The sequence below is a fragment of the Nerophis lumbriciformis genome, linkage group LG31 (assembly GCF_033978685.3).
Source record: "Nerophis lumbriciformis linkage group LG31, RoL_Nlum_v2.1, whole genome shotgun sequence".
NCBI lineage: Eukaryota > Metazoa > Chordata > Actinopteri > Syngnathiformes > Syngnathidae > Nerophis > Nerophis lumbriciformis.
This window is the reverse complement of record NC_084578.2, coordinates 17102749-17129018: the sequence shown is the minus strand read 5'-3', so window position 1 is coordinate 17129018 and position 26270 is coordinate 17102749. Positions and strand designations below refer to the sequence as shown.

Here is a 26270-nt window from a genome sequence, read left to right as displayed (position 1 = left end):
TAGGCCTTTAACATTAAAAGAAACAACACACCGGTCTTTCCTCCTCTCTTGCCATCATACGCTTCATCATATTCTGGCAAAAAAAAGCATGTTCCCCAAGGTCACACGCTCCCCCCCTGGCATCGCTCCAAGACCTCCCAAGGGGGCTCGCCCCACTATTTGAGAAGGACCGATGTATGGTGATATGAATGGGGGCAGGTGGGTCATTGGGGCATTGTTTTTAAGTCTGCAAAGCACTTTGCATTGCAATTGTTTCAAATGTGAAAAGTGTGGTTTTTATATAGTGTGATTCGATTTAATCTAGTTATGGAGTAACGAATAACCACAAAGGAATAGAGTAGTTCATTGGGATTACCGCACGGTTCTGAGCACAGTTAATAAATGACAGGGTGTGTGGCAGCAGCAGTTCTTCACCTGACGGTCATTGCTTTCAAGTCAAGAGACTTTGCCGGATTTCCTCAGTCGACGGACCTCCACACGTCTCTGGAGCAATGAAAAGGATGAAGGTGGATATACATAATCATATTTTACCAAAGGAATGGCCCAATTTGAAGCAGGTAGGCAAACACATTCACGTGACACGTCGTGGAAGGAAAACTGTATGTGGCAGTTAAGTGAAAGTCACATCGTCCATGGTTTAGACTCTGGCATGTGGTGCAGTTATAAAAGTATCTTTCAGTTCAGTTCAGTTTCAGTTTGATTCGAACACGCATTCGACACAATGTAATGCATCACGTATGTCCAGTTGTTTCATTACAGCACGTCCGAAAAGGAGTAGGAAGAAGCTGATCTTATTTAATCCCACCCCTTTTCATACCATAGCAATTGTATCCAATTTCCTTGTTCTCTGTTACAGAAGAGTGAATAAATAAATAATGTACTACAGTAACTACAAACTCCGTTTCCATATGAGTTGGGAAATTGTGTTGGATGTAAATATAAACGGAATATAATGATTTGCAAATAATTTTCAACCCATATTCAGTTGAATATGCTACAAAGACAACATATTTGATGTTCAAACTGATAAACATTTATTTTTTGCCAAATAATCATTAACTTTAGAATTTGATGCCAGCAACAAGTGACAAAGAAGTTGAGAAAGGTGGCAATAAATACTGATAAAGTAGAGGAATGCTCATCAAACACTTATTTGGAACATCCCACAGGTGAACAGGCAAATTGGGAACAGGTGGGTGCCATGATTGGGTATAAAAGTAGATTCCATGAAATGCTCAGTCATTCTCAAACAAGGATGGGGCGAGGGTCACCACTTTGTCAACAAATGCGTGAGCAAATTGTTGAACAGTTTAAGAAAAACCTTTCTCAACCAGCTATTGCAAGGAATTTAGGGATTTCACCATCTACGGTCCGTAATATCATAAAAGGGTTCAGAGAATCTGGAGAAATCACTGCACGTAAGCAGCTAAGCCCCTGACCTTCGATCCCTCAGGCTGTACTGCATCAACAAGCGACATCAGTGTGTAAAGGATATCACCACACGGGCTTAGAAACACATCAGAAACCCACTGTCAGTAACTACAGTTGGTCGCTACATCTGTAAGTGCAAGTTAAAGCTCTCCTATGCAAGGCGAAAACCGTTTATCAACAACACCCAGAAACGCCGTCGGCTTCGCTGGGACTGAGCTCATCTAAGATGGACTGATACAAAGTGGATAAGTGTTCTGTGGTCTGACGAGTCCACACTTCCAATTGTTTTTGGAAACTGTGGACGTCGTGTCCTCCGGACCAAAGAGGAAAAGGACCATCCGGATTGTTAAAGGCGCAAAGTTGAAAAGCCAGCATCTGTGATGGTATGGGGGTGTATTAGTGCCCAAGACATGGGTAACTTACACATCTGTGAAGGCGCCATTAATGCTGAAAGGTACATACAGGTTTTGGAGCAACATATGTTGCCATCCAAGCAACGTTACCATGGACGCCCCTGCTTATTTCAGCAAGACAATGCCAAGCCATGTGTTACATCAACGTGGCTTCATAGTCAAAGAGTGCGGGTACTAGACTGGCCTGCCTGTAGTCCAGACCTGTCTCCTATTGAAAATGCGTGGCGCATTATGAAGCCTAAAATACCACAACGAAGACCCCCGGACTGTTGAACAACTTAAGCTGTACATCAAGCAAGAATGGGAAAGAATTCCACCTGAGAAGGTTACAAAAATGTGTCTCCTCAGTTCCCAAACGTTTACTGAGTGTTGTTAAAAGGAAAGGCCATGTAACACAGTGGTGAACATGCCCTTTCCCAACTACTTTGGCATGTGTTGCAGCCATGAAATTCTAAGTTAATTATTATTTGCAAAAAAAAATAAAGTTTATGAGTTTGAACATCAAATATGTTGTCTTTGTAGTGCAATCAATTGAATATGGGTTGAAAAGGATTTGCAAATCATTGTATTCCGTTTATATTTACATCTAACACAATTTCCCAAATCATATGGAAACGGGGTTTGTAAACAAATATTAAATACATAAATAATCTTTATCTTAAAAAAAAAAAAAAAAGAATAAATAAAAAAGGGGTTCAAGATGTTCATCATAATTATTGTTCTGTGTACTTTGTGAACACTTGTTGTTTGAACAGTTTCTTAAACTGAATAATGCTGGTGCTTTGTTTGATTTCTTTGGTTAATCCATTCCATAATTTAATTCCACATACTGACATGCTAAAGGTTTTAAGTGTTGTGCATGCATACAAATGTTTTAAATTAGATTTTCCCCCAAGGTTTCTCTTCTTTTGCTGAGAAGAATTGTTGTACATTCTTGGGTATCAGGTTGTAGTTTGCTTTATTCATCATTGTAGCTCTTTGCAAATGCACCAAATTGTTGAATTGTAATATTTGCGATTCAATAAATAAAGGGTTTGCATGTGCTCTATATCCAACATTATGTATGTTTCTAATTGATCTTTTTTGTAACACTGTTAGTGAAGGAAACACACATTTTTAGTTGCTTGAAATAAGAAGTTATTACTTTAAAAAAGTAGTTTTATACTTGTGAGTGTTGATGACACAGCTTTGCAACACTTGATATTCTAGTTTCAAGCATGTTTTACTCAATATAGCTCATACAATCTCAGCAACAAACTGTAATATCTTACTGAGAGCATTTACGACCAAAACACTTAAAACAAGTAAAACACTCTAACATAAAATCTGCTTAGTGAGAATAATTATCTTATCAGACAGAAAATAAGCAAATATCACCCTTATTTGAGATATTTCATCTCACTTAAATTTCAGTTTTTGCAGTGAAGACAGCTCACTCCATACATCAGTGTTGTCCGGTGCACCATATGGTCGGGAAAATACGGTATATATTTGATTACGTTAAAACCTTTTAGATATTTTGATTAACATTAGGAAAGCCCTCTAGATATGAAATAACACCCTTTAAACCTTCAAACTCTTCTTATCCAATAGAGCAGTATTTTTCAACCACTGTGCCGCGAGATATTGTCTGGTGTGCCGTGGGAAATTACGCAACATCACCTAATTGGTCCAAAAAATATTTTTTGCAAATCGATAATTATAATCTGCAAATAACGTGCCGTTGCTTAATGTCTGTGCTGTGTTGAACTCGGCAGGGTAACCAAGCTTTGTAAAAGTCAGAATGTGTCGGGTGAGACGAGGATGGCTTGTTGTGATCCCAATATGCAGCGTGCAGGTAAAAAGGTATGTAATGCTTAAACAAAAAATGAACAAAAGGGAAAGGAAAAGGCAACGGCTATGCAAAGCGAAAGTAAAACTGAACTGGCTACAAAGTAAACAGAAAAAAAATGCTGGACGACAGCAAAAACTTACGGCGTCCACAAAGTACATCCGTACATGACATGACAATCAACAATGTCCACACAAAGTGTCATGACTTGGTCCAGGGTGTTTGCTTTTCCGGGATGCAACGGAAAGTTGGCTCGGGCGAGACGGGAATGTAAGTACATTTTTATTTAAACACTATAACTACAAAAAAAGGAAGTAAACAAAAGGCGCACACAATGGCGGAGAACAAACTATGAAACCAAAAAGACTATAAACATGGAACAAAAACTTATTTTGGCATGGGACATGAAGCAGGATCTAAGAGGATGAAGAGTGTGTAGAGCGTAATTGTGGGATGTCACCAGAAAGACAAACTGAAAACAATGAACTTAAATACTACAGACATGATTAACGAAAACAGGTGCGTGACTCAAAACGTGAAACAGGTGCGTGACTTGACAGGTGAAAACTAATGGTTGCTATGGTGACAAAACAAAAGTGCACAAAAAGTCCAAAAACAAAACCGAACATGACCAAAACAAAAACATGATCACACAGACATGACACAAAGAAGGATAGCAACAACTTAAATAGTCTTGCTCGCTAACACAAAGCAGGTGCGGGGAATAGCGCTCAAAGGAAGACATGAAACTGCTACAGGAAAACACCAACAAAACAGGAAGGGCCACCACAATAACAGCACAAGACAAGAACTAAAGCACTACACACAGGAAAACACAAACAAACTCAAAATAAGGCACGACGACCTGGTGGAGTTTCATTATTTAAGGTTTTCTGTTGGTGGTGTGCCTCTGTGTTTTTTTTATGAAAAAAAATGTGCCTTGCCTCAAAAAAGGTTGACAAACACTGCAATAGAGCAATGCTCTCTGAGGTTGAGCCAATCAGTGGCCACAATACTGAACAGCGCGCACTGATTGGGTTAGTCTCCTGTAGTGGCCAATACTACTGTAGTATTGATATGTTTTGTTTATTCAGCCATTTTTCTGCTTGAAAATGCTCATATTATGGCAAAAAATGTTGTAGAATATGCAAAAAAACAAACCAAAACAGAAACCCCCCACATTATTTGAAGCGCGATGTGGCAAGGAACGACTTGATGTGTTACAATTAGAGCTAAATTGGGGACCTAAGCTGAATTTTATTTGAAGGCCCCCTGCTACCATTACAAAAACATTTTTCACACTTCTTTTATACTCTTTTAGTCAAACTTAATTACAATTTGATGCATGTTTTGTGCTAAAACAAATTCACGGGTGCGAAAATGTTCAATAATTTATGTTTTTAGTGCAAAATAGCACATTTAACATAATAAAAACATAACGTTGCACATGTAACTATTGCACTGTATGTAGAATTCCCAGCCCAGCACTCACACTTCGCACCACGGGAGGAATGTGTCATTATAGTTTTATCAATGACGGAGCTGCAGGAATGGGATAGGATAATGTTTGCTGTAAATGTTCATCGCGCATGTAAAACGGGCCCCCCATGGATCATGATAGCACGTGTTTCGCCCACAGGGAGGGGTGGCACTGAGTACATGAAATAGTGTATTTAAGAGCCTTCATATTTTTTTTATGAACTTACAGTACAGGCCAAAAGTTTGGACACATCTTTTCATTCAATGCGTGTTCTTTATTTTCATCATTGTAGATTGTTACTGAATGCATCAAAACTATGAATGAACACATGTGGAGTTATGTACTTAACAAAAAGGAGGTGAAATAACTGAAAACATGTTTTATCTTCTAGTTTCTTTCAAACGAGCCACCCTTTGCTCTGATTACTGTTTTGCACACTCTTGGCATTCTCTGGATGAGCTTCAAGAGGTAGCTACCTGAAATGGTTTTCACTTGACAGGTGTCATGGTTTTGATGCCTTCAGTGACAATCTACAAGGTAAATGGGACGGCGTGGCGCAGTAGAAGAGTGGCCGTGCGCGACCCGAGGGTCCCTGGTTCAATCCCCACCTAGTACCAACCTCGTCATGTCCGTTGTGTCCTGAGCAAGACACTTCACCCTTGCTCCTGATGGGTGCTGGTTAGCGCCTTGCATGGCAGCTCCCTCCATCAGTGTGTGAATGTGTGTGTGAATGGGTAAATGTGGAAGTAGTGTCAAAGCGCTTTGAGTACCTTGAAGGTAGAAAAGCGCTATACAAGTACAACCCATTTATCATTTATCATTTAAATAGTCGTGAAAATAAAGAAAACGCATTGAAATGAGAAGGTGTGTCCAAACTTTTGGCCTGTATTGTATATGTCGGGAGTTGTATCACCATTTTACTACAACACTGCAAAAAGTGAAATCTAAGTAAGATTAAATATCTCAAATAAGGATGACACTTGCTTATTTTCTGTCTGATAAGATCATTCTTCTCACTAAGCAAATTTTATGTTAGAGTGTTTTACTTGTTTTAAGGGTTTTGGTCCTGAATGATCTCAGTAAGATATTAAAGCTTGTTGCTGAGATTTTATGACCTATATTGAGTAAAACATGCTTGAAACTAGAATATCAAGTGTTGCAAAGCTGTGTTATCAACACTCACAAGTATAAAACTACTTTTTTAAAGTAATAATTTCTTACTTCAAGCATGAAAAAACAAATGCCGGGCACATATCATTATGTCAAGATAATGGCACTAGCATTTTCTTAATTTAAGAATATTTTTCAACATATTGAGCAAAAAGATCTCCATTTTTTTTTCTACCAAGAAAAGTGTACTTGTTATTAGTGAGAATGTACTTATTTTAAGGTATTTTGGGGTTCATTGAGGTTAGCTAATTTTACTTGTTTTGGAAAGTCTTGACAAGCCAAATTTTCTTGTTCTATTGGCAGATAATTTTGCTTAGTTCAAATAAAATACCCCTAATTTTTTTTTTTCTTGTTTATGAACACTGACTTTTTGCAGTGCAGGGGGCATTCCTTTCTCTATAAGTCAGTTGGTAAAGCAAACATAATCAAAAACAGTACTGGTGTTGTCTGCCTTATCATTTCTGTGTCCTTTACAAAACCACACATAATCTGTCTACATAAACTGTCTTTTGTTTTCAATTTAATTTATTGCTTACTTTTATTATTCTCACTATTGTATGTTTTTATACATTTGTTGATATATTATCAATATTTTATTTTTAAAATAAATTTTAAAATGTTTTATATCATTTTTTAGATTTGAGTTATCTTCTTATTTTTTTCTCATTCTTCAGTGTAATGCCATGTTTTGGTATTGTCTAAAGCACAACATGCCTGTGTACATGTGTTTTATTTTATTTATTCACTGGTGTAAAGCACATTGTGTTGCAACTTGCCTGTGCATGAGAAGGGCTATATAGATCAAGTTTGATTGATACAGGCCTCACGCATATGTACACTTTTTGTGTGTTTCAGAGGTATGGATACGATGGCTTTGTCCAGCTTCAACATCACTGCAAGGTGAGAGAAGTTAATTTTCTTTGTGAGTTCAAAAAATGAATACTTACCTTAACAAATGCTCAGGATTCATCTTAAATCCAGCTGTATAATCACTTGCCATACAGCAATAGATGATATATAGAATAGAATAGAATGGACTTTATTGTCATTATATTTGCATATAACGAGATTAAGGACTCCAATTTAAGGTGCGGTAGTGGGAACAAATATGGGATACAAATAAATTACACAAGAGGTAATAAAGATAAAACTAAGAATTGAAATAAACAGACTACTGTCCAATAAAAATAATAAGCAATTCTGTACAATATACAAAACACTATACAAATACAAAATACCGTACAATATACAGAACAAGACAAGAGTACCGGAGTAATAAATAACAATCAGTGTCGGATGCATTGCACTCAAAGGGTAATATTGCACAATAGGGTATTAGGGTAGGATATTGTATAGGGGTGAATTATTTATTATAAGTTAGAGTTCAAGATGGTGACAGCTCTGGGAAAGAAGCTGTCTCTGAGCCTGTTTGTTCTGGCTCTGATGCACCTGTAGCGCCTGCCCGATGGTAGCAGGTTGAACAGGTGAGGGCGTGTGCTGTCCTTGGTGATGCGTTTTGCTCTGTTGAGGCAACAGGAGTTGTGTAAATCCTTCAGGGAGGGGAGGGGGCAGCCGATGATTTTTTGTGCAGACTTTATGACCCTCTGAATCGCCTTTTTGTCTGCTAATATATGTCTATTACCTGACCGCTTCTATGTTAGCTACCTCTCTTTGTTTCTAACGTCTATTTTCTGCTGGATCTACTCTATTTTATGCTTCTTCTTTTTTTGCTGCAGCCGTTACATATACTGTAATACTGTACATGGTAATTGGGATTTGTTATAAAATATAATATAACATAATAAAAATATATATCAGCATATATTATATACTGTATATATAATATGTAAATATTACAAATATGTTATATTTTCTATTGCTACTATTGTACATTTTTAGTCCACCTTATACCCTTTGTTTTTGCCCTTTTTCTGTACCCTTGTATGCATTATCCTTTCCATCCTTACCCTTTCCGTCCTATGTAACTGAGCTACTGTGTGGATCAATAAAGTTTGTCTAAGTCTAAGTCTAAACAGCATTCCGTTTTTCAGCTTTGCTCTAAAATCCTACAACACAACAGTGAGAAAAGATACAAGTCTGGATTTAGCCAAGATAAGACACCGTGACCCAGTTTTCAAGGTCATCAGCTTAAGCAACACATTGGCACTGGATTCGGATGTCTTTCAACTTTTAATCTTTTTCACAATGTAATGTAACGTTTCCCTTACAAAGACTAGTTTGTATCAACAGTCAAAAGATGTCAGCTGATACCATGTGGTTAAAATGTATTGTGCAGGCAAATGGTGACTCCACAGAGAATCTTTGGATTTATAAACTTCAAGCCAATTAACAACCTGGACATTGATTTCCCTGTGTTTTTATACAAACCCCGTTTCCATATGAGTTGGGAAATTGTGTTAGATGTAAATATAAACGGAATACAATGATTTGCAAATCATTTTCAACCCATATTCAGTTGAATATGCTACAAAGACAACATCTTTGATGTTCAAACTGATAAACATTTTTTTTTTTTTTTTTGCAAATAATCATTAACTTTAGAATTTAATGCCAGCAACACGTGACAAAGATGTTGGGAAAGGTGGCAATAAATACTGATAAAGTTGAGGAATGCTCATCAAACACTTATTTGGACCATCCCACAGGTGTGCAGGCTAATTGGGAACAGGTGGGTGCCATGATTGGGTATAAAAACAGCTTCCCAGAAAATGCTCAGTTTTTCACAAGAAAGGATGGGGCGAGGTACACCCCTTTGTCCACAACTGCGTGAGCAAATAGTCAAACAGTTTAAGAACAACGTTTCTCAAAGTGCAATTGCAAGAAATGTAGGGATTTCAACATCTACGGTCCATAATATCATCAAAAGGTTCAGAGAATCTGGAGAAATCACTCCACGTAAGCGGCATGGCCGGAAACCAACATTGAATGACCATGACCTTCGATCCCTCAGACGGCACTGTATCAAAAACCGACATCGATCTCTAAAGGATATCACCACATGGGCTCAGGAACACTTCAGAAAACCACTGTCACTAAATACAGTTCGTCACTACATCTGTAAGTGCAAGTTAAAGCTCTACTATGCAAAGCGAAAGCCATTTATCAACAACACCCAGAAACGCCGCCGGCTTCTCTGGGCCCGAGATCATCTAAGATAGACTGATGCAAAGTAGGAAAAGTGTCCTGTGGTCTGACGAGTCCACATTTCAAATTGTTTTTGGAAATATTCAACATCGTGTCATCCGGACCAAAGGGGAAGCGAACCATCCAGACTGTTATCGACGCAAAGTTCAAAAGCCAGCATCTGTGATGGTATGGGGGTGCATTAGGGGGTGCACTTACACATCTGTGAAGGCACCATTAATGCTGAAAGATACATACAGGTTTTGCAACAACATATGCTGCCATCTAAGCGCCATCTTTTTCATGGACGCCCCTGCTTATTTCAATGCCAAGCCACATTCTGCACGTGTTACAACACCGTGGCTTCGTAAAAAAAAAGAGTGCGGGTACTTTCCTGGCCCGCCTACAGTCCAGACCTGTGTCCCATCGAAAATGTGTGGCGCATTATGAAGCGTAAAATACGACAGCGGAGACCCCAGACTGTTGAACGACTGAAGCTCTACATAAAACAAGAATGGGAAAGAATTCCACTTTCAAAGCTTCAACAATTAGTTTCCTCAGTTCCCAATCGTTTATTGAGTGTTGTTAAAAGAAAAGGTGATGTAACACAGTGGTGAACATGCCCTTTCCCAACTACTTTGGCACGTGTTGCAGCCATGAAATTCTAAGTTAATTATTATTTGCAAAAAAAAAAAAAAAAGTTTATGAGTTTGAAAATCAAATATCTTGTCTTTGTAGTGCATTCAATTGAATATGGGTTGAAAAGGATTTGCAAATCATTGTATTCCGTTTATATTTACATCGAACACAATTTCCCAAATCATATGGAAACGGGTTTGTAGACAGTTACTTATTTTAAATTGTTTTGTGGTCAACGCTGCTATCTAGTGGCGATATACCCATATATATGTTTTGTTTCACTCTTTTTTTTTCTTTTTTTGTTGTTGTTGTCCTGTCCAGCTTCACAGGCAAATCATATAGTTGATGTAGATGCCCATATCGGCTGTTCAGATTTACTTTACATAAGAGAAGTGTAGGATACTTCTCTTGTTGCCTTATTTGTATTTTACTTTATTACATGTATTTATATTATCATTTGATGCAGCCGGGCCAGAGCAGGAGGGGATAGAAAGAGAAAAAAAGGAAGACAGAGGGGGAAATGTGGGGACAAGAGGGAGATTAGACATAGAGACAAAAACAACAACAGCAAACACAACAATAATAACAACAACAACAACAATAGAGCAACATCAGCAAATACGATATGTGCAAACATGATGGTAAAAGTGATAGCAAAGACTTTGAGACATTACAAGCGGCATGTTGCACGTGTTTTTAAAGCTAGTTTCAACCAATGTAAGTCCAAAATGTGTTTTTTAGTGCATGCAAACATACTTTGTGTATGAGGGGCAGTTACGTTAGGTTTAGGTGGGCTGGGGGCCCTTCAGAGTCCATCCATCCATTTTCTACCGCTTGTCCCTTTTGTGGTTGCGGAGGGTGCTGGAGCCTATCTCAGCTGCATTCGGGCGGAAGGCGAGGTACACCCTGGACAAGTCGCCATCTCATTACAGGGCCGACACAGATAGACAACATTCACATTCATTTTGTTTAGTGTTGCCAATCAACCTATCCCCAGGTGCATGTTTTTGGAGGTGGGAGGAAGCCGTAGTACCCGGAGGGAACCCACGCAGTCATGGGGAGAACATGTGCAAACTCCACACAGAAAGATCCCGAGCCCGGGATTGAACTCAGGACTACTCAGGACCTTCGTATTGTGAGACACATGCACTAACCCCTGTGCCACCGTGCTGCCAATAGTGTTAATAAATGAGTAATATGAGGTGGCGACTTGTCCAGGGTGTACCCCGCCACACCGCCCGAATGCAGCTGAGGTAGGCTCCAACGACCCCCCGCGACCCCAAAAGGGACAAGCGGTAGAAAATGGATAGATGGATATTAAAGACCAACATGGGGCATACTTGCCAACCTTGAGACCTCCGATTTCGGGAGGTGGGGGGCGTGGTCGGGGTGGGGCGGGGCGTGGTTGGGGGCGTGGCTAAGAGGGGAGGAGTATATTTACAGCTAGAATTCACCAAGTCAAGTATTTCATATATATATATATATATATATATATATAAAATAAATAAATATATATATATATATATATATATATATATATATATATATATATATATATATATATATATATATATATATATATATATATATATATATATATATATATATTTATATATATAATACAATAAATATATATATAATAAAATAAAAAAATAAAAAAATAAAAAAATATATATATATATATATGTATGTATATATATATATATATATATATATATATATATATATATATACAGTATATAGCTAGAATTCACTGAAAGTGATCTATGTTTGTCTGTTGCCAACTCCTGGTGAATGTTGGCTATAGCGTACTAGGGTTACTTTTTGCGATTTACGTGGTGTTGCGCACCTGACGTCAAGTGTGTGAGTCTGTTCTGAAGTCTACAGTAAAGAGACGTACTTCATCCCCTCGCCTGTTTATTGCCTCCAACTCAATATATTACAACAACATTGCTGGAGGGTCCGCATGGAGCTGGAAGGGGCGTGGCCTCCAGGTCCGCCTGAATTTCGGGAGATTTTCGGGAGAAAATTTGTCCCGGGAGGTTTTCGGGAGAGGCGCTGAATTTCGGGAGTCTCCCGGAAAATCCGGGAGGGTTGGCAAGTATGACATGGGGCCGCAAACAAAATCTTGTTTAGGGCCACACAAAGTCTGGGGGTAGAGATGGACAACGCTACAAATTTTGGTTGGGTTCTCATTCAAACTATTGCGCTTTTTGCCCCTCCTGTGTCCAAGATTGTAGTTCCTGAGTTTCTTACTATGACAATATATTTGAATAACACACCAAAATTATTTGTGAAAATAAACATAAAACATAACTGAAAACTATGGACTCAGTGGCCTGGAGGTTAGAGTGTCCGCCCTGAGATCGATAGGTTGTGAGTTCAAACCCCGGTCGAGTCATACCAAAGACTATAAAAATGGGACCCATTACCTCCCTGCTTGACACTCAGCATCAAGGCTTGGAATTGGGGGTTAAATCACCAAAAATGATTCCCGGGCGCGGCCACTGCTTCTGCTCGCTGCTCCCCTCACCTCCAAGGGGTTGATCTCTCGGGTGTTGGGTCAAATGCAGAGAATAATTTCGCCACACCTAGTGTGTGTGTGACAATCATGGGTACTTTAAATACCAGCATCCATCGATACAGATACCACCCTGGCATCGATACTATTGATATCTGGATTTATCTGCACACGTTTAATTAATGGAGGCCAAAACCCAAGCGACAAAGAAGTCACTCTGCATGTTACAGCAGATGGCAGCTAGATACAGGCTTAAGTAACTTCAATTCTATGGACCGGTACTACCAAGTTTGTTGGGGATAGAGAAAGATGGCTGTGACCAATGTGGCTCATCATCTCCTGAACTGAAAAAAAACAAAACATTCATTTCAGGGTGAAGCGAACATGATGAAGGATGGTAAGCTGTTTCGAGTGATACAAGAGAACTGCTGGGACGCAGACACAAGAATACGAGACATGGACCAATATGGTAAATGCTCAGACATATCACACAACAATAACAATTGCCTCATGAATGCATTGAGTAGTGTTTGTGATGTTCAGGTGTCACAGTTCAAGCCCTTTCCACTGTTCCTGTGATGTTCAGCTACTGGGTAAGAAGAACCGATCCGGTTTATATTGCACAATAAGCCGTTAAATTTTTCACCACCTACCATATTTTCCGGACTATAAGGCGCACTTAAAATCCTTTTTTTTCTCCTCAAAACTCGACAGAGCGCCTTATAACTCGGTGCGCCTAAGATACGACATAATTCTGGTTTTGCTTACCGATCTCGAAGCAATTTTATTTGGTACATGGTGTAATGATAAGTGTGACCAGTAGATGGCAGCCAAACATAAGAGATACGTGTAGACAGCAACTTGATGGCAATATGACTCAAGTAAACAACAACTACATTTTATATGTTCCATTGAAAATATAAAACATTACACACAGCGCTCAAGAATATATCAAAATGTTTTAGTACGAATTTGGTAAGCTATGAAGCCGCACCGCTTGATGGATTGTCGGCGCATTAAAAATATGAGTATTATTATGGTGTGTGTATAAGGTAAGACATATTATCTGGCGTTTTGTTTCGCAATATTATGCAAAAGCAACTTTTCCTACCTTCTGGTACCTGCTGATCTGTATTTGGGTTCTGCATAAATCTTTTGTCGTTTGTGCCGACACCATAGTCTATAAGCTTTTTCTTTTTCTCTATCTTCTTGTTATGTGACATTCATCCTCCGTTGTTGCCATTTCTAATATAAAGTAGTGTAAAGTTCTTACTTATATCTGTCAGTAAACTCGCCATGAAAGCGCTAAAAACATACCGGTGTAGTGAGTTTACATTATTCACCTAAGGAACTTTAATGCTGCTCCGTTATTGATTTAAGTAAAGTCTGAATGTCATTAAAACAGTTAGCTCCATCTATTGACACTTCTTCCACTACCGTCCTTGCACTGTATTGATCTATATTGATGTATAATGTAGGAACCAGAAATATATAAACCTTTTTGTGCGAATGAGTGTAAATGGGGGAGGAAGGTTTTTTGGGTTGGTGCACTAATTGTAAGTGTATCTTGTGTTTTTTTATGTTGATTTAATAAAAAAAAAAAAAAAAAAAAAAAAAATATATATATATATATATATATATATTTTTTTTTTTTTTTTTTTTTTTTTTTTTTAAATTTATTGTGGTGGTTGGGGACCACTGATTAGACCACAAGGAAGTGTTTTCAATTTAGAAAAAAACAACAACATAATAATATGACTCCTTTAATGCACCCTATAATGCGGTGTGCCTTATGTATGAAAAAAGATCGAAAATAGACCATTCATCTACAGTGCGTCTTATAATCCGGTGCGCCCTATGGTGCGGAAAATACGGGTCCTTGTTAAACTACCCCTACTAGCATAGGCTGACTACAGTAGGGCCGGCGGCATGTTTAATGTGTTAGCAGGTCAGTTCTCTACAAATAGAGATAAATAATTCAAGCACTGTGCAAAGTTAGGCAAACACACGTCTACAGCTCTAATATACCTGGTGGCGTACACCAGGGATCAATACTGGGACCCAAACTAAAAGTGTTACAAAGTACAAGGAGGAATAATCCTGCTGAACATCTTGAACCTTATTGAAAATTAAATACATCTTATGCATCTTTTTTTTTTTTTTTTTTTTTTTTTACATTTATTTATTTATTTATTTTATTTATTTATTTTAAATGTTTGATTTATGCATCTTTTTAAATGAAACACAACTTATTAGAAACGTTGTTGATTATGTATTTGTTTGTGTTAAAAATTGAGCACAGGAAATAATTAAACAAGTACAAAATTGCTATGAAATGGAAAAAGGGGTGGTATTAAATAAACTATGCTTCTTCCTACTCCTTTCAGACACGTGTAATGAAAGAAGTATGTGATGTATCACATTCTAACTGTAAGCATGTTCGAAAAAAAATTTTAAACTAAAACCCTAAACACACTTAATACAGAAAAAGTATTCAGTTTCCAAGTTAAGTGTGTAGTTGAACTTGAAGTCCTTTACCATGAATTGATTAACGTGGACCCCGACTTAAACAAGTTGAAAAACAATTCGGGTGTTACCATTTAGTGGTCAATTGTACGGAATATGTACTGTACTGTGCAATCTACTAATAAAAGTTTCAATCAATCAATCAACGATGCTGGTTTAAGTGTATATGTACAAAGAATGTGAATCATACAACTCACGATTCACTTCGATTCCAATTCTTGGGGCGGCAATTCAATTCAGAATCGATTCATGCACGATTATTGATTCAAACCGATTGCACAACACACTCAATACCACAGCCCAAAGTACCGTTCACCTCCCTAAAGTTCATACAGCACATATATTTCCCCAAAGTCCCCAAAGTTACATACGTGACATGCACATAGCAGCACGCACATACGGGCAAGCGATCAAATGTTTGGAAGCCGCAGCTGCGTACTCACGGTACCGCGTCTGCGCATCCAACTCAAAGTCCTCCTGGTAAGAGTCTCTGTTGTCCAAGTTCTCCACAGGCCAATGGTAAAGCTTGACTGTCATCTTCCGGGAATGTAAACAATGAAACACCGGCTGTTATCCGGCACAACAGTCAGGGGGTGCATTCTACGGCGGGGGTGCGTTATCCGGCACAACACCTGTCACAATACACCGCTTCCCACCTACAGCTGTCTTCTTTGCTGTCTCCATTGTTCATTGAACAAATTGCAAAAGATTCACCAACACAGATGTCCAGAATACTGTGGAATTTTGCGATGAAAACAGACGACTGAATAGCTGGCCACCATGCTGTCCCAAAATGTCCTCTACAATCCGTGACGTCACGCGCAGATGTCATCATACCAAGACGTTTTCAGCAGGATATTTCGCGCCAAATTTAAAATTGCACTTTAGTAAGCTAACCCGGCCGTATCGGCATGTGTTGCAATGTTAAGATTTCATCATTGATACATAAACTATCAGACTGCGTGGTCGGTAGTTGTGGGTTTCAGTAGGCCTTTAATAATGACTAGTTAAGAGCCAATATGTTACTAATTTGCATGTTAATAAGCAACTAATTAATGGTGAATATGTTCCCCATACTAAAGTGTTACCATGTTTTTTTACTGGTGCACAAAATGAACCGTGCATGAACATCACCTTGTTCAAATAACAAAACCAACACAGTGCATAAACTCACAACAAATTACACACCTGCAAATCAGTGTGACTTTCGCTGTTGCCGTATCCGCAATACGCCGATAGGGAGAAGTTTTTATTTACACGAACCCCTGAGCCCGACTCACCGAACCCTTAGGGTTCGATCGAACCCAGGTTAAGAACCACTGCTCTAACCACAAAGCCACTGAGCAGGTTATGTTAATATATGTTAATCCAGTTGGGTTTTTTTTAGGCCAAACCTCATGACACACTGGATCTTTGTGTCCTTTTAAACGATGATCTGGCCCAGACGGTGCGCAGCCATCCCAAAAGGTTTGTGGGCCTCGGAACCCTGCCCATGCAGGCCCCCGACCTGGCCATTCTGGAGATGACGCGTTGCGTCAAGGAATTAGGCTTCCCCGGGGTGCAGATTGGCTCACACATAAACGACTGGGACCTCAACGCGGCCGACCTTCGTCCCTTCTTTGCTGTAAGAAATGCAGACGCTCCCGGTGAACCCATGGGTGATTTCCAAATGCCATGCAATAAGTGCTCACCTTGCTGTGTGTGTCCTGTGCAGGCAGCTGAAGAGCTGAATTGCTCCATTTTTGTCCACCCCTGGGACATGCAGACAGATGGGAGGATGGCTAAGTATTGGCTGCCCTGGCTGGTGGGTGAGGGAAATGGAGAATAGGAACACCATCTATTGAATTTTACCCCAAGTATACTGTATCAAAATATCTGCATGTATGCACAAGTATGTGTTGTGTTTGTGGCTATGAGAGATAGAGATGTCCGATAATATCGGACTGCCGATATTATCGGCCGATAAATGCTTCAAAATGTAATATCGAAAATTATCGGTATCAGTTTCAAAAAGTAAAATGTATGACTTTTTAAAATGCCGCTGTGTATACGGACGTAGGGAGAAGTACAGAGCACCAATAAACCTTAAAGGCACTTCCTTTGCGTGCCGGCCCAATCACATAATATCTACAGCTTTTCACACACACAAGTGAATGCATTCATACTTGGTCAACAGCCATACAGGTCACACTGAGGGTGGCCGAAAAAACAACTTTAACACTGTTACAAATATGCGCCACACTGTGAACCCACACCAAACAAGAATGACAAACACATTTCGGGAGAACATCCGCACCGTAACACAACATAAACACAACAGAACAAATACCCAGAACTCCTTGCAGCACTAACTCTTCCGGGACACTACAATATATACCCCCGCTACCCCCTCCCCTACCTCAACCCCGCCACCCCCAACCCCGCCCACCTCAACCTCCTCATGCTCTCTCAGGGAGAGCAGGTCCCAAATTCCAAGCTGCTATTTTGAGGCATGTTAAAAAAAATAATGCACTTTGTGACTTCAATAAAAAATCTTGTAGTGCCATGTCGGCATTTTTTTTTCCATAACTTGAGTTGATTTATTTTGGAAAACCTTGTTACATTGTTTAATGCATCCAGCGGGGCATCACAACAAAATTAGGCATAATAATGTGTTGATTCCACGACTGTATACATCGGTATCGGTTGATATCGGAATCGGTAATTAAGAGTTGGACAATATCGGAATATCGGATATCGGCAAAAAAGCCATTATCGGACATCTCTAATGAGAGAGAATGTGAGACCACACTGCAGTAAATCGAATATAATAATGAATTAAATATTCTAAATGAAAATCTTTATTGATTAGACCAGTGTTTTTCAACCTTTTCTGAGCCAAGGCACATTTTTTTCATTGAAAAAATCTCGAGGCAAACCACCAGCAGAAAACATTAACAAATTAAACAGCCGATATTGACGGTAAAAAGTCGTTCTCGCAATTGTTGGATATGAATTCAAACCATAACCAAGCATGCATCACTGTAGCTCTTTTCTCAAAGTAGGTGTACTGTCACGACCTGTCACATCACGCTGTGACTTATTTGGAGTTTTTTGCTGTATTCCTGTGTGTGGTGTTTAAATTATTGTCTTGCGCTTCTAGTTTGTTGTTGATTGCCATGTCATGTACGGATGTACTTTGTGGACGCCGTCTGCTGCTCCACATGCTGTAAGTCTTTGCTGTTGTCCAGCATTCTGTTTTTGTTTACTTTGCAGCCAGTTCAGTTTTAGCTTCGTTTTGCATAGCCATCCCTAAGCTTCAATGCCTTTTCTTAGCGGCACTTTCCTTTTTATTTATTTTTGGTTTAAGCATTAGACACCTTTTTACCTGCACACTGCCTCCCTCTGTCGTCTGCATATTGTGATCACGACAAACCATCTACAAAGCAATTAGCTACCGGCTGCCACCTACTGATATGGTTTGGTATAACACGGTTACTCTGCCGAGCTCTGGACAGTACAGACACTCAACAACGGCACATTATTTGTGGATTATAATTACTGGTTTGCAAAAAATATTTTTAACGCAATTAGGTGTAATTACATAATCTCCCACGGCACACCAGACAATCGCGGCACAGTGGTTGAAAAACACTAGATTAGACTACATAGTATAAACCAGTTAGTACATGTCCATGCACTAAATTAGTTCGATTTCTCAAATCGTTTGGTTCTAAATAAGCCAATACCCCATGAAAACACCTTCATCTCAGGCCCTCTCTACATTAAGCCGGATAACTCTTTGAACAAATAATTATTTAGCCTAAGCACCGTAGATCAGAGAGGAAAGAAAAGTATTGGATATTTCCTACTGCAGTGAAGCCAATTCAAAACTGCTATGTAGCATTCAGCAATAATTGAAAAAGTAAACAAAACACAATAATGGACAAAATGTATGAAAAATCAAATGTTCTTTAGACATTATATCTTTAGGGAAAATGTTCGGCTACAATATAAAGGTCGTTTTACAAATATGTCAATAAACCTCTCACGATGAAGCCGTTCAAAGGGGTGCTATAATAACAATTATCTTAACGGGATTTTGAATGATGCGATGCTGCTAAACCGAATTAAAACAATTACAAAGGAAACGCCGACTCACTGGTGAGTACAAGTTAAGTAGGGAGAAAGCATAATTGTATCCATGATGGCATGCAGTTCATCAGTGTAGAACACCGGTGTCAGACTCAAGGCCCGGGGGCCAGATTTGGCCCGCCACATCATTTTACTTGGCCCGCGAAAGCGTAGACATAACATGCCTCAATAAAAGGATACATCTTTTTGTACTTAATGCATTCGTTCTTTAAATTTTGACAGGAAAAAAAAAACATTATTTTACACTTTAATATTATCTGATCATGCCAAATAGTATATAAATTATATGAACTGTAATAAAACATATTTTTGTTTAGATAAAAACAATTAACACAAAAAAAATTAAAATAAAAAAAAAATAAATAAATAAAAAAAAATGTTTTATTACAGTTCATATAATTTATATACTATATATATACTCCAAAGACATGCACCTGGGGATAAGTTGATTGGCAACACTAAATTGGCCCTAGTGTGTGAATGTGAGTGTGAATGTTGTCTGTCTATCTGTGTTGGCCCTGCGATGAGGTGGCGACTTGTCCAGGGTGTACCCCGCCTTCTGCCCGATTGTAGCTGGGATAGGCTCCAGCACCCCCCGCGACCCCAAAAGGGATAAGCGGTAGAAAATGGATGGATGGATGGATGGATAAAAACAATTAGTTATGTATCTGTTTGTCACCTTTACTTATGATTTCAAAGCAAGTTATCCCATCAATTTACGCATAACAAATCTAATAATTACATGCATCTGCAATTGTTTGATTACCGTATTTTTCGGAGTATAGGTCGCACCGGAGTATAAGTCGCACCTGCCGAAAATGCATAATAAAGAAGGAAAAAAACATATATAAATCGCACTGGAGCCCGACCAAACTATGAAAAAAACTGCGACTTATAGTCCGAAAAATACGGTATACATTTATTACCCACATGCATGATTTAAAGATTTTAAAAATCGGCCCTCCGAAGGCAACCATTGTGGCCCTCACTGAAAACGAATTTGACACCCCTGGTGTGAATAATGGAAATTGAACATTTTGTCATGTTTTCAATACAATAACAATCAGGCATTTAGATTATGTTAAATTACAATTGTAAAATTCAAGGTATTTTTTTTTTAATAGTGCAGATATTACATACTGTACAAAAAAATGACCGGCCCAATCGACCAGCATCATATATCATATGGCTTTCAAAACGCAAATTAACAGTAACGGAAAACAAGGTGCTGTCTCGCGGTCTTAACTTTGCCACAACCCCAATAAACATCCCATACGAAGAATCAGGGGCATCACTAGCTTTTAAGGACAGGGGGGGCTTAGCCCCCAGGAGATGCACATAAACATGCTTGTATTATCTTTAAACACCTTTAACTTATTAGCTATGTGTTAAACATGCTTGTATTATCTTTAAACACCTTTAACTTATTAACAATATTAACTATATGTGTTAAACATGCTTGTATTATCATTACACACCTTTAATTTATTAACAATATTAACTATGTGTTAAACATGCTTGTATTATCATCAGCCACCTCAACAAAAATGATCCTAAATTTTTGTTTAGTACAGTAGCATCGCTAACCCAACAAGGGACTCCTCCCAGTAGCTCCACCCACTCGGCAGATGACTTTATGAATTTCTTTAATAAGAAAATTTAACTCATTAGAAAGGAGATTAAAGACAATGCATCGCAGCTACAACTGGGTTCTATTAACACAGATACGACTGTATCTACAACGGATACCGCCCTCCAAAATAGTTTCTCTCTCTTTTATCATTATCATATCATTTACATTGTCTTTCTCATATCATCAAAAGGTATGCCGACAGAGACAACAATGGCTATTTGCTCGATGCTTTTCGGAGGAGTCCTCGACAAATTCCCCAAACTAAAGGTTTGCTTTGCTCATGGAGGTAAATGATACACTCTGCAACACTTTTGATCTGTGACAGTATATACTAATTTTGTTCCTCATATTTTACACAGGTGGCTCTTTCCCATTCACAGTTGGTAGAATTGAACATGGCCACAACGTTCGCCCCGACTTGTGCGCTGTGGACAACACAACCAATCCCCGGAAATACCTGGGTTCCTTCTACACGGACTCTCTGGTTCACGACCCTACGGCCCTGAAGCTGCTTATTGATGTCATTGGAAAGGTCAGCTGAAATGTTTTATCGGTGGCCCAAAATACATCCACAGTGTTGGACAAACATGCAGGGCCAATATTTTTGTTGAAATTAAGTCAAATGTCACACATGTAAATAGAAGCCGCTTGGACTAACCAACCTTTGAAGTTTTGTAGTTGCATCATAACAATGCTACGTTCTGTAAGTGCAAGTTACAACTCTACTATGCAAAGTGAAAGCCATTTATCAACAACACCCAGAAACGCCGCCGGCTTCGCTGGGCCCGAGCTCATCTAAGATGGACTGATGCAAAGTGTAAAAGTGTTCTGTGGTCTGACGAGTCCACATTTCAAATTGATTTTGGAAACTGTGGACGTCGTGTTTTCTGGACCAAAGAGGAAAAGAACCATCCGGATTGTTATAGGCACAATGTTCAAAAGCCAGCATCGATGATGGTATGGGGGTGTATTAGTGCCCAAGGCATGGGTAACTTACACATCTGCGAAGGCACCATTAATGCTGAAAGGTACATACAGGTTTTGGAGCAACATATGTTGCCATCCAAGCAACGTCACCATGGACGCCCCTGCTTATTTCAGCAAGACAATGCCAAGCCACGTGTTACAACAACGTGGCTTCATAGTAAAAGAGTGCGGGTACTACACTGGCCTGCCTGTGTGGCGCATTATGAAGCCTAAAATACCACAACGGAGACCCTCGGACTGTTGAACAACTTAAGCTGTATATCAAGCAAGAATGGGAAAGAATTCCACCTGAGAAGCTTAAAAAAATGGTCTCCTCAGTTCCCAAACCTTTTCTGAGTGTTGTTAAAAGGAAAGGCCATGTAACACAGTGGTAACAATGCCCTTGTGCAAACTTGCTTGCAATGTGTTGCTGCCATTAAATTCTAAGTTAATGATTATTTGCAAAAAAAATTAAGTTTCTCAGTTCCAACATTACATATCTTGTCTTTGCAGTCTATTCAATTGACTATAAGTTGAAAAGGATTTGCAAATCATTGTATTCTATTTTTATTTATGAATTACACAATGTGCCAACTTAACTGGTTTTGGGTTTTGTATGATGTTTGCAGGATAAAGTGATGCTTGGAACCGATTACCCATTCCCGCTGGGTGAGCTCCAACCTGGATCCTTGATAGAGTCAATGGATGAGTTTGATCAAACACTAAAGGTAGAAAATCATTTTTTTCTCTAATTTATAATGTGTACGATATGTCCTTACTGGTAACCACATTAGGTACACCCACACAATTTAAGTTTAATATAATTGCATTTTCTACTGATTATACAAGTCCTCGGTTTGGGTACCTTGCGTTCATTCTATTTCCAATTCTTAAATGGAAAATCAAAAAACTAATTTTGGGCCATTTTTTTTATTTTGTGATGAAAGTTGGACAACTATTTAATGACACTTTATTAAAACGACAATAGGAGTCCTGCTGAACAAAGATGTTACCATTTTGCTAAAAACATGATAAACGCAAAGGAAAAGCTAAAATAATGCTAATTCAATTGGTCATCACACAGATAAGCATGCATTTTGGATTAACATAAATTGGATTTCTGTGTTGTCACCATGGTCAAACAAGCTAACTAGCTGTCTGTGATCACGGCACCGCTATAAATAATTGTGTGTACGATAGCGCGTATAATAACAATATCACTAATAACTGGTTAATATTAAGTCACGAAATGTAAATAGAATATTGTTGATTTTGGATGGTTATTTAGAGGGCTTTATAGGTGCAATAGAGGACTTCCTGTTGACTCCATTGTAAGTGGACTTTTATTTACGTTTATTTACGAGTTGATTGATTGATTGAGACTTTTTTTAGTAGATTGCACAGTACAGTACATGTTCCGTACAATTGAACACTAAATGGTAACACCCGAATAAGATTTTCAACTTGTTTAAGTCGGGGTCCACGTTAATCAATTCATGGTATAAATATATACTATCAGCATAATACAGTCATCACACAAGTTAATCATCAGAGTATATACATTGAATTATTTACATTATTTACAATCGGGGGGTGGAATGTGGAGGGGGTTAGGTTTGGTTGATATCAGCACTTCAGTCATCAACAATAATATCATCAGAGAAATGGGCATTGAAACAGTGTAGGTCTGACTTGGTAGGGTATGTACAGCAAGCAGTGAACATAGTGAGCTCAGAAAGCATAAGAACAAGTATATACATTTGATTATTTACATTTGATTAATTACAATCCGGGGAGGTGGGATGTGTTGGGGGGAAGGTGTTAGTCTAGGGTTGTAGTTGCCTAGAGGTGGTCTTTTAGTGCGGTTAGAATGCATTAAAGAAATACATCCGTCTTCTTCCATCCATCCATCCATTCATCCATTTTCTATCGCTTATTCCCTTCTTGTCTTACATAATGATTGTGAGCAATAATCAAAATTCCAAAAAAGTGCAGTTCCCTTTTAAACATATAAATGATGATTAAAGTGGTGAAGCTGTATTTTCATTTGCATTCTTATAACGTGTCCATCCAGAGTGTTCCCATTTGGTCCTTGAATGGATTTGTATTCGCAGCAGTCGTCCTATAATTTATAACTGGCCATTTTTAATTGATGAACTGACAAACTACAAACATTGTTTTAATATTTATGTTATTATTTTTAAACAACAATTTTTAACTTATGCTTTTTTTTGTGTTACAGGATAGGCTGCTGGCAGAAAACGCACTGGAATTTTTGGGCCTTAAAAAAGAGCAATTTCATTGAGAAGGGTGATTGACTCCTGCTAGTGGTTAAACATAAATACTCAAATTTATATTTGAATGATTCTGTATTTGAAGTTAAATGTTTTTTGAAATTTCACAACTTGTCAATTGTTTTTTGGGTTGTTTTTTTTTACATAACAATGGGACCTAAAATTGAGCCTTGGGGAACCCCATATATAACCTTATATTTCATGGGTACTTGAGTTACAAGATTGCCCAGTAGTTTAAATTGTTACTCTGTGTCGTCAGAGCACTTGAACTGCAGCCAACAACTTTAAATACAAGCCTTTCCTAAACAATCATCTTCTCCATGGCAGCAAATAAACTACATTTCTTACTGTATGAAAAAGTGATTTATTAAAACATGAAGTAGACCAGGGGTCCCCAAACTACAGCCAGCGTCCTAAATCAGGCCCGCGGGATGTCCCAAATTAAATAAAAAAATTAAAAAGTATTTATTTTTTTTTTTTTTATTATTAGTTTAAAAAAAATATATATATATATATATATATATATATATATATATATATATATATATATATATATATATATTCCCCGCGCAAATATATATATATATATATATATACATATATATATATGTATATATATATATATATGTTAGTGTGCGAGGAAAATATATATATATATATATATATGTATATATATATATATATATATATATATATATATATATATATATATATATATATATATATATATATATATATATATTTATTTATATATATATGTTAGTGTGCGAGGGACAAAAATATATATATATATATATATATATATATATATATATATATATATGTATATATGTTAGTGTGTGAGGAAAATATATATATATATATGTATGTACATACATATGTATATATATATTTATACATATATATATATATATATATATATATATATATATACATTTGCGCGGGGAATATATACATATATATATATATATATATATATATATATATATATATATATATATTTATTTTTTTTTTTAACCCTGTGTCAAAAAGTTTGGGGACCCCTAAAGTACATCAATAGTGGTAAATACATTTTGGCTTGATAAGTGCCAGACCTGTCAAAACAAAAGATTACTTAAATAGAAAAAAAAAGGACTCATCATGGTGCCATGCGAAGAAATTTAGAAAAAGAGGAGAAGCAGTAAATTACATCTACAGTATCATTCTGGAAAAGTTAAAAAGCCATTTCCAAGGCCCTGTCCACAAGGGAACATTTTAAGGTTGAACAGGAGAGTATTATATCCACACAGGAAAGATGTTATGGGTTGCCTGAAACAATATTTTTTGAGAATGGGCACCAAAGTGGGAAAGTCTGATAACGCCACCTTGCCATTATCGTGTGGACAAGCAAACTGCTACTTTTTGATAACAATGACATCGCCGTGTCGTCATGTGACCAGAGAAAAGGGGAAGACCACACACAAATGTCAGTACTAAAGAGCCCTATGTTATTATGCGCCCAAACTGAAATGCTATTATATACTTAAACCTGGTGGTTCGCTTTCTCCAAGATGAAAATAAACATTCACCATATGCAAAACATAATGAGTTAATTAATTCCTTTCGAAAGCCTCCAATGTGTCTGAATAGACACAATTTCGCAAAGAAGAATGGGCTAATATCCCTCCACAGTGATGTGAAACAGTCATTGCCAGGTATCACAAATGCATGATTGCAGTTGTTGCTGTTTGATAGACACAAACATGTTTTTTGGGCTAAATTAATTTTTCGCATAAGGCAGGATCAGGCCCACAAACAGGTTTTATTTGGCCCGCGGGATGACTTTGCTAAGTATAAAAATAAACCAGAATTTTTTTAATGAAAGAAACAGCTATTCTAAATGTGTCCATTGGATGTCTTAATAGGAATTATTTGTATATTTGTAGATGATGCTACATATGTCCAAAATAATCCACAGGATGTTAGTACATCAGTTGAGGAAAATGATCAAACGACATAAATAACATACTGTAATTTGATTTTGATATCATTTTGTTTATCTTTATTGAAAATTAACACCAATTAGTTGACTGATGAACATTATCACAT

General features: G+C 37.8%; 1 protein-coding gene across 1 annotated transcript; it reads left to right on the top strand.

Annotated features, from left to right (window-relative positions):
• The first annotated feature begins 404 nt into the window (after positions 1-404).
• Positions 405-24292, top strand: acmsd (aminocarboxymuconate semialdehyde decarboxylase). Its single transcript, XM_061926324.2, has 10 exons — positions 405-557; positions 7181-7225; positions 13002-13098; positions 13173-13222; positions 16543-16779; positions 16870-16963; positions 21113-21208; positions 21282-21454; positions 22518-22616; positions 24131-24292. Exons 1-10 carry the CDS (start codon positions 492-494, stop codon positions 24191-24193), a joined length of 1020 nt encoding a protein of 339 aa, XP_061782308.1. The 5' UTR covers positions 405-491; the 3' UTR covers positions 24194-24292.
• Positions 24293-26270: the final 1978 nt, after the last annotated feature.

Coding starts and splice junctions, on each gene's coding strand:
- acmsd (XM_061926324.2), top strand. CDS start 492: ATGAAAAGGATGAAGGTGGATATACATAATCATATTTTACCAAAGGAA. Junction 13,223..16,542: donor CTGTGATGTTCAGCTACTGG/GTAAGAAGAACC, acceptor GGTTTTTTTTAG/GCCAAACCTCATGACACACT. Junction 16,964..21,112: donor TTGGCTGCCCTGGCTGGTGG/GTGAGGGAAATG, acceptor TATCATCAAAAG/GTATGCCGACAGAGACAACA.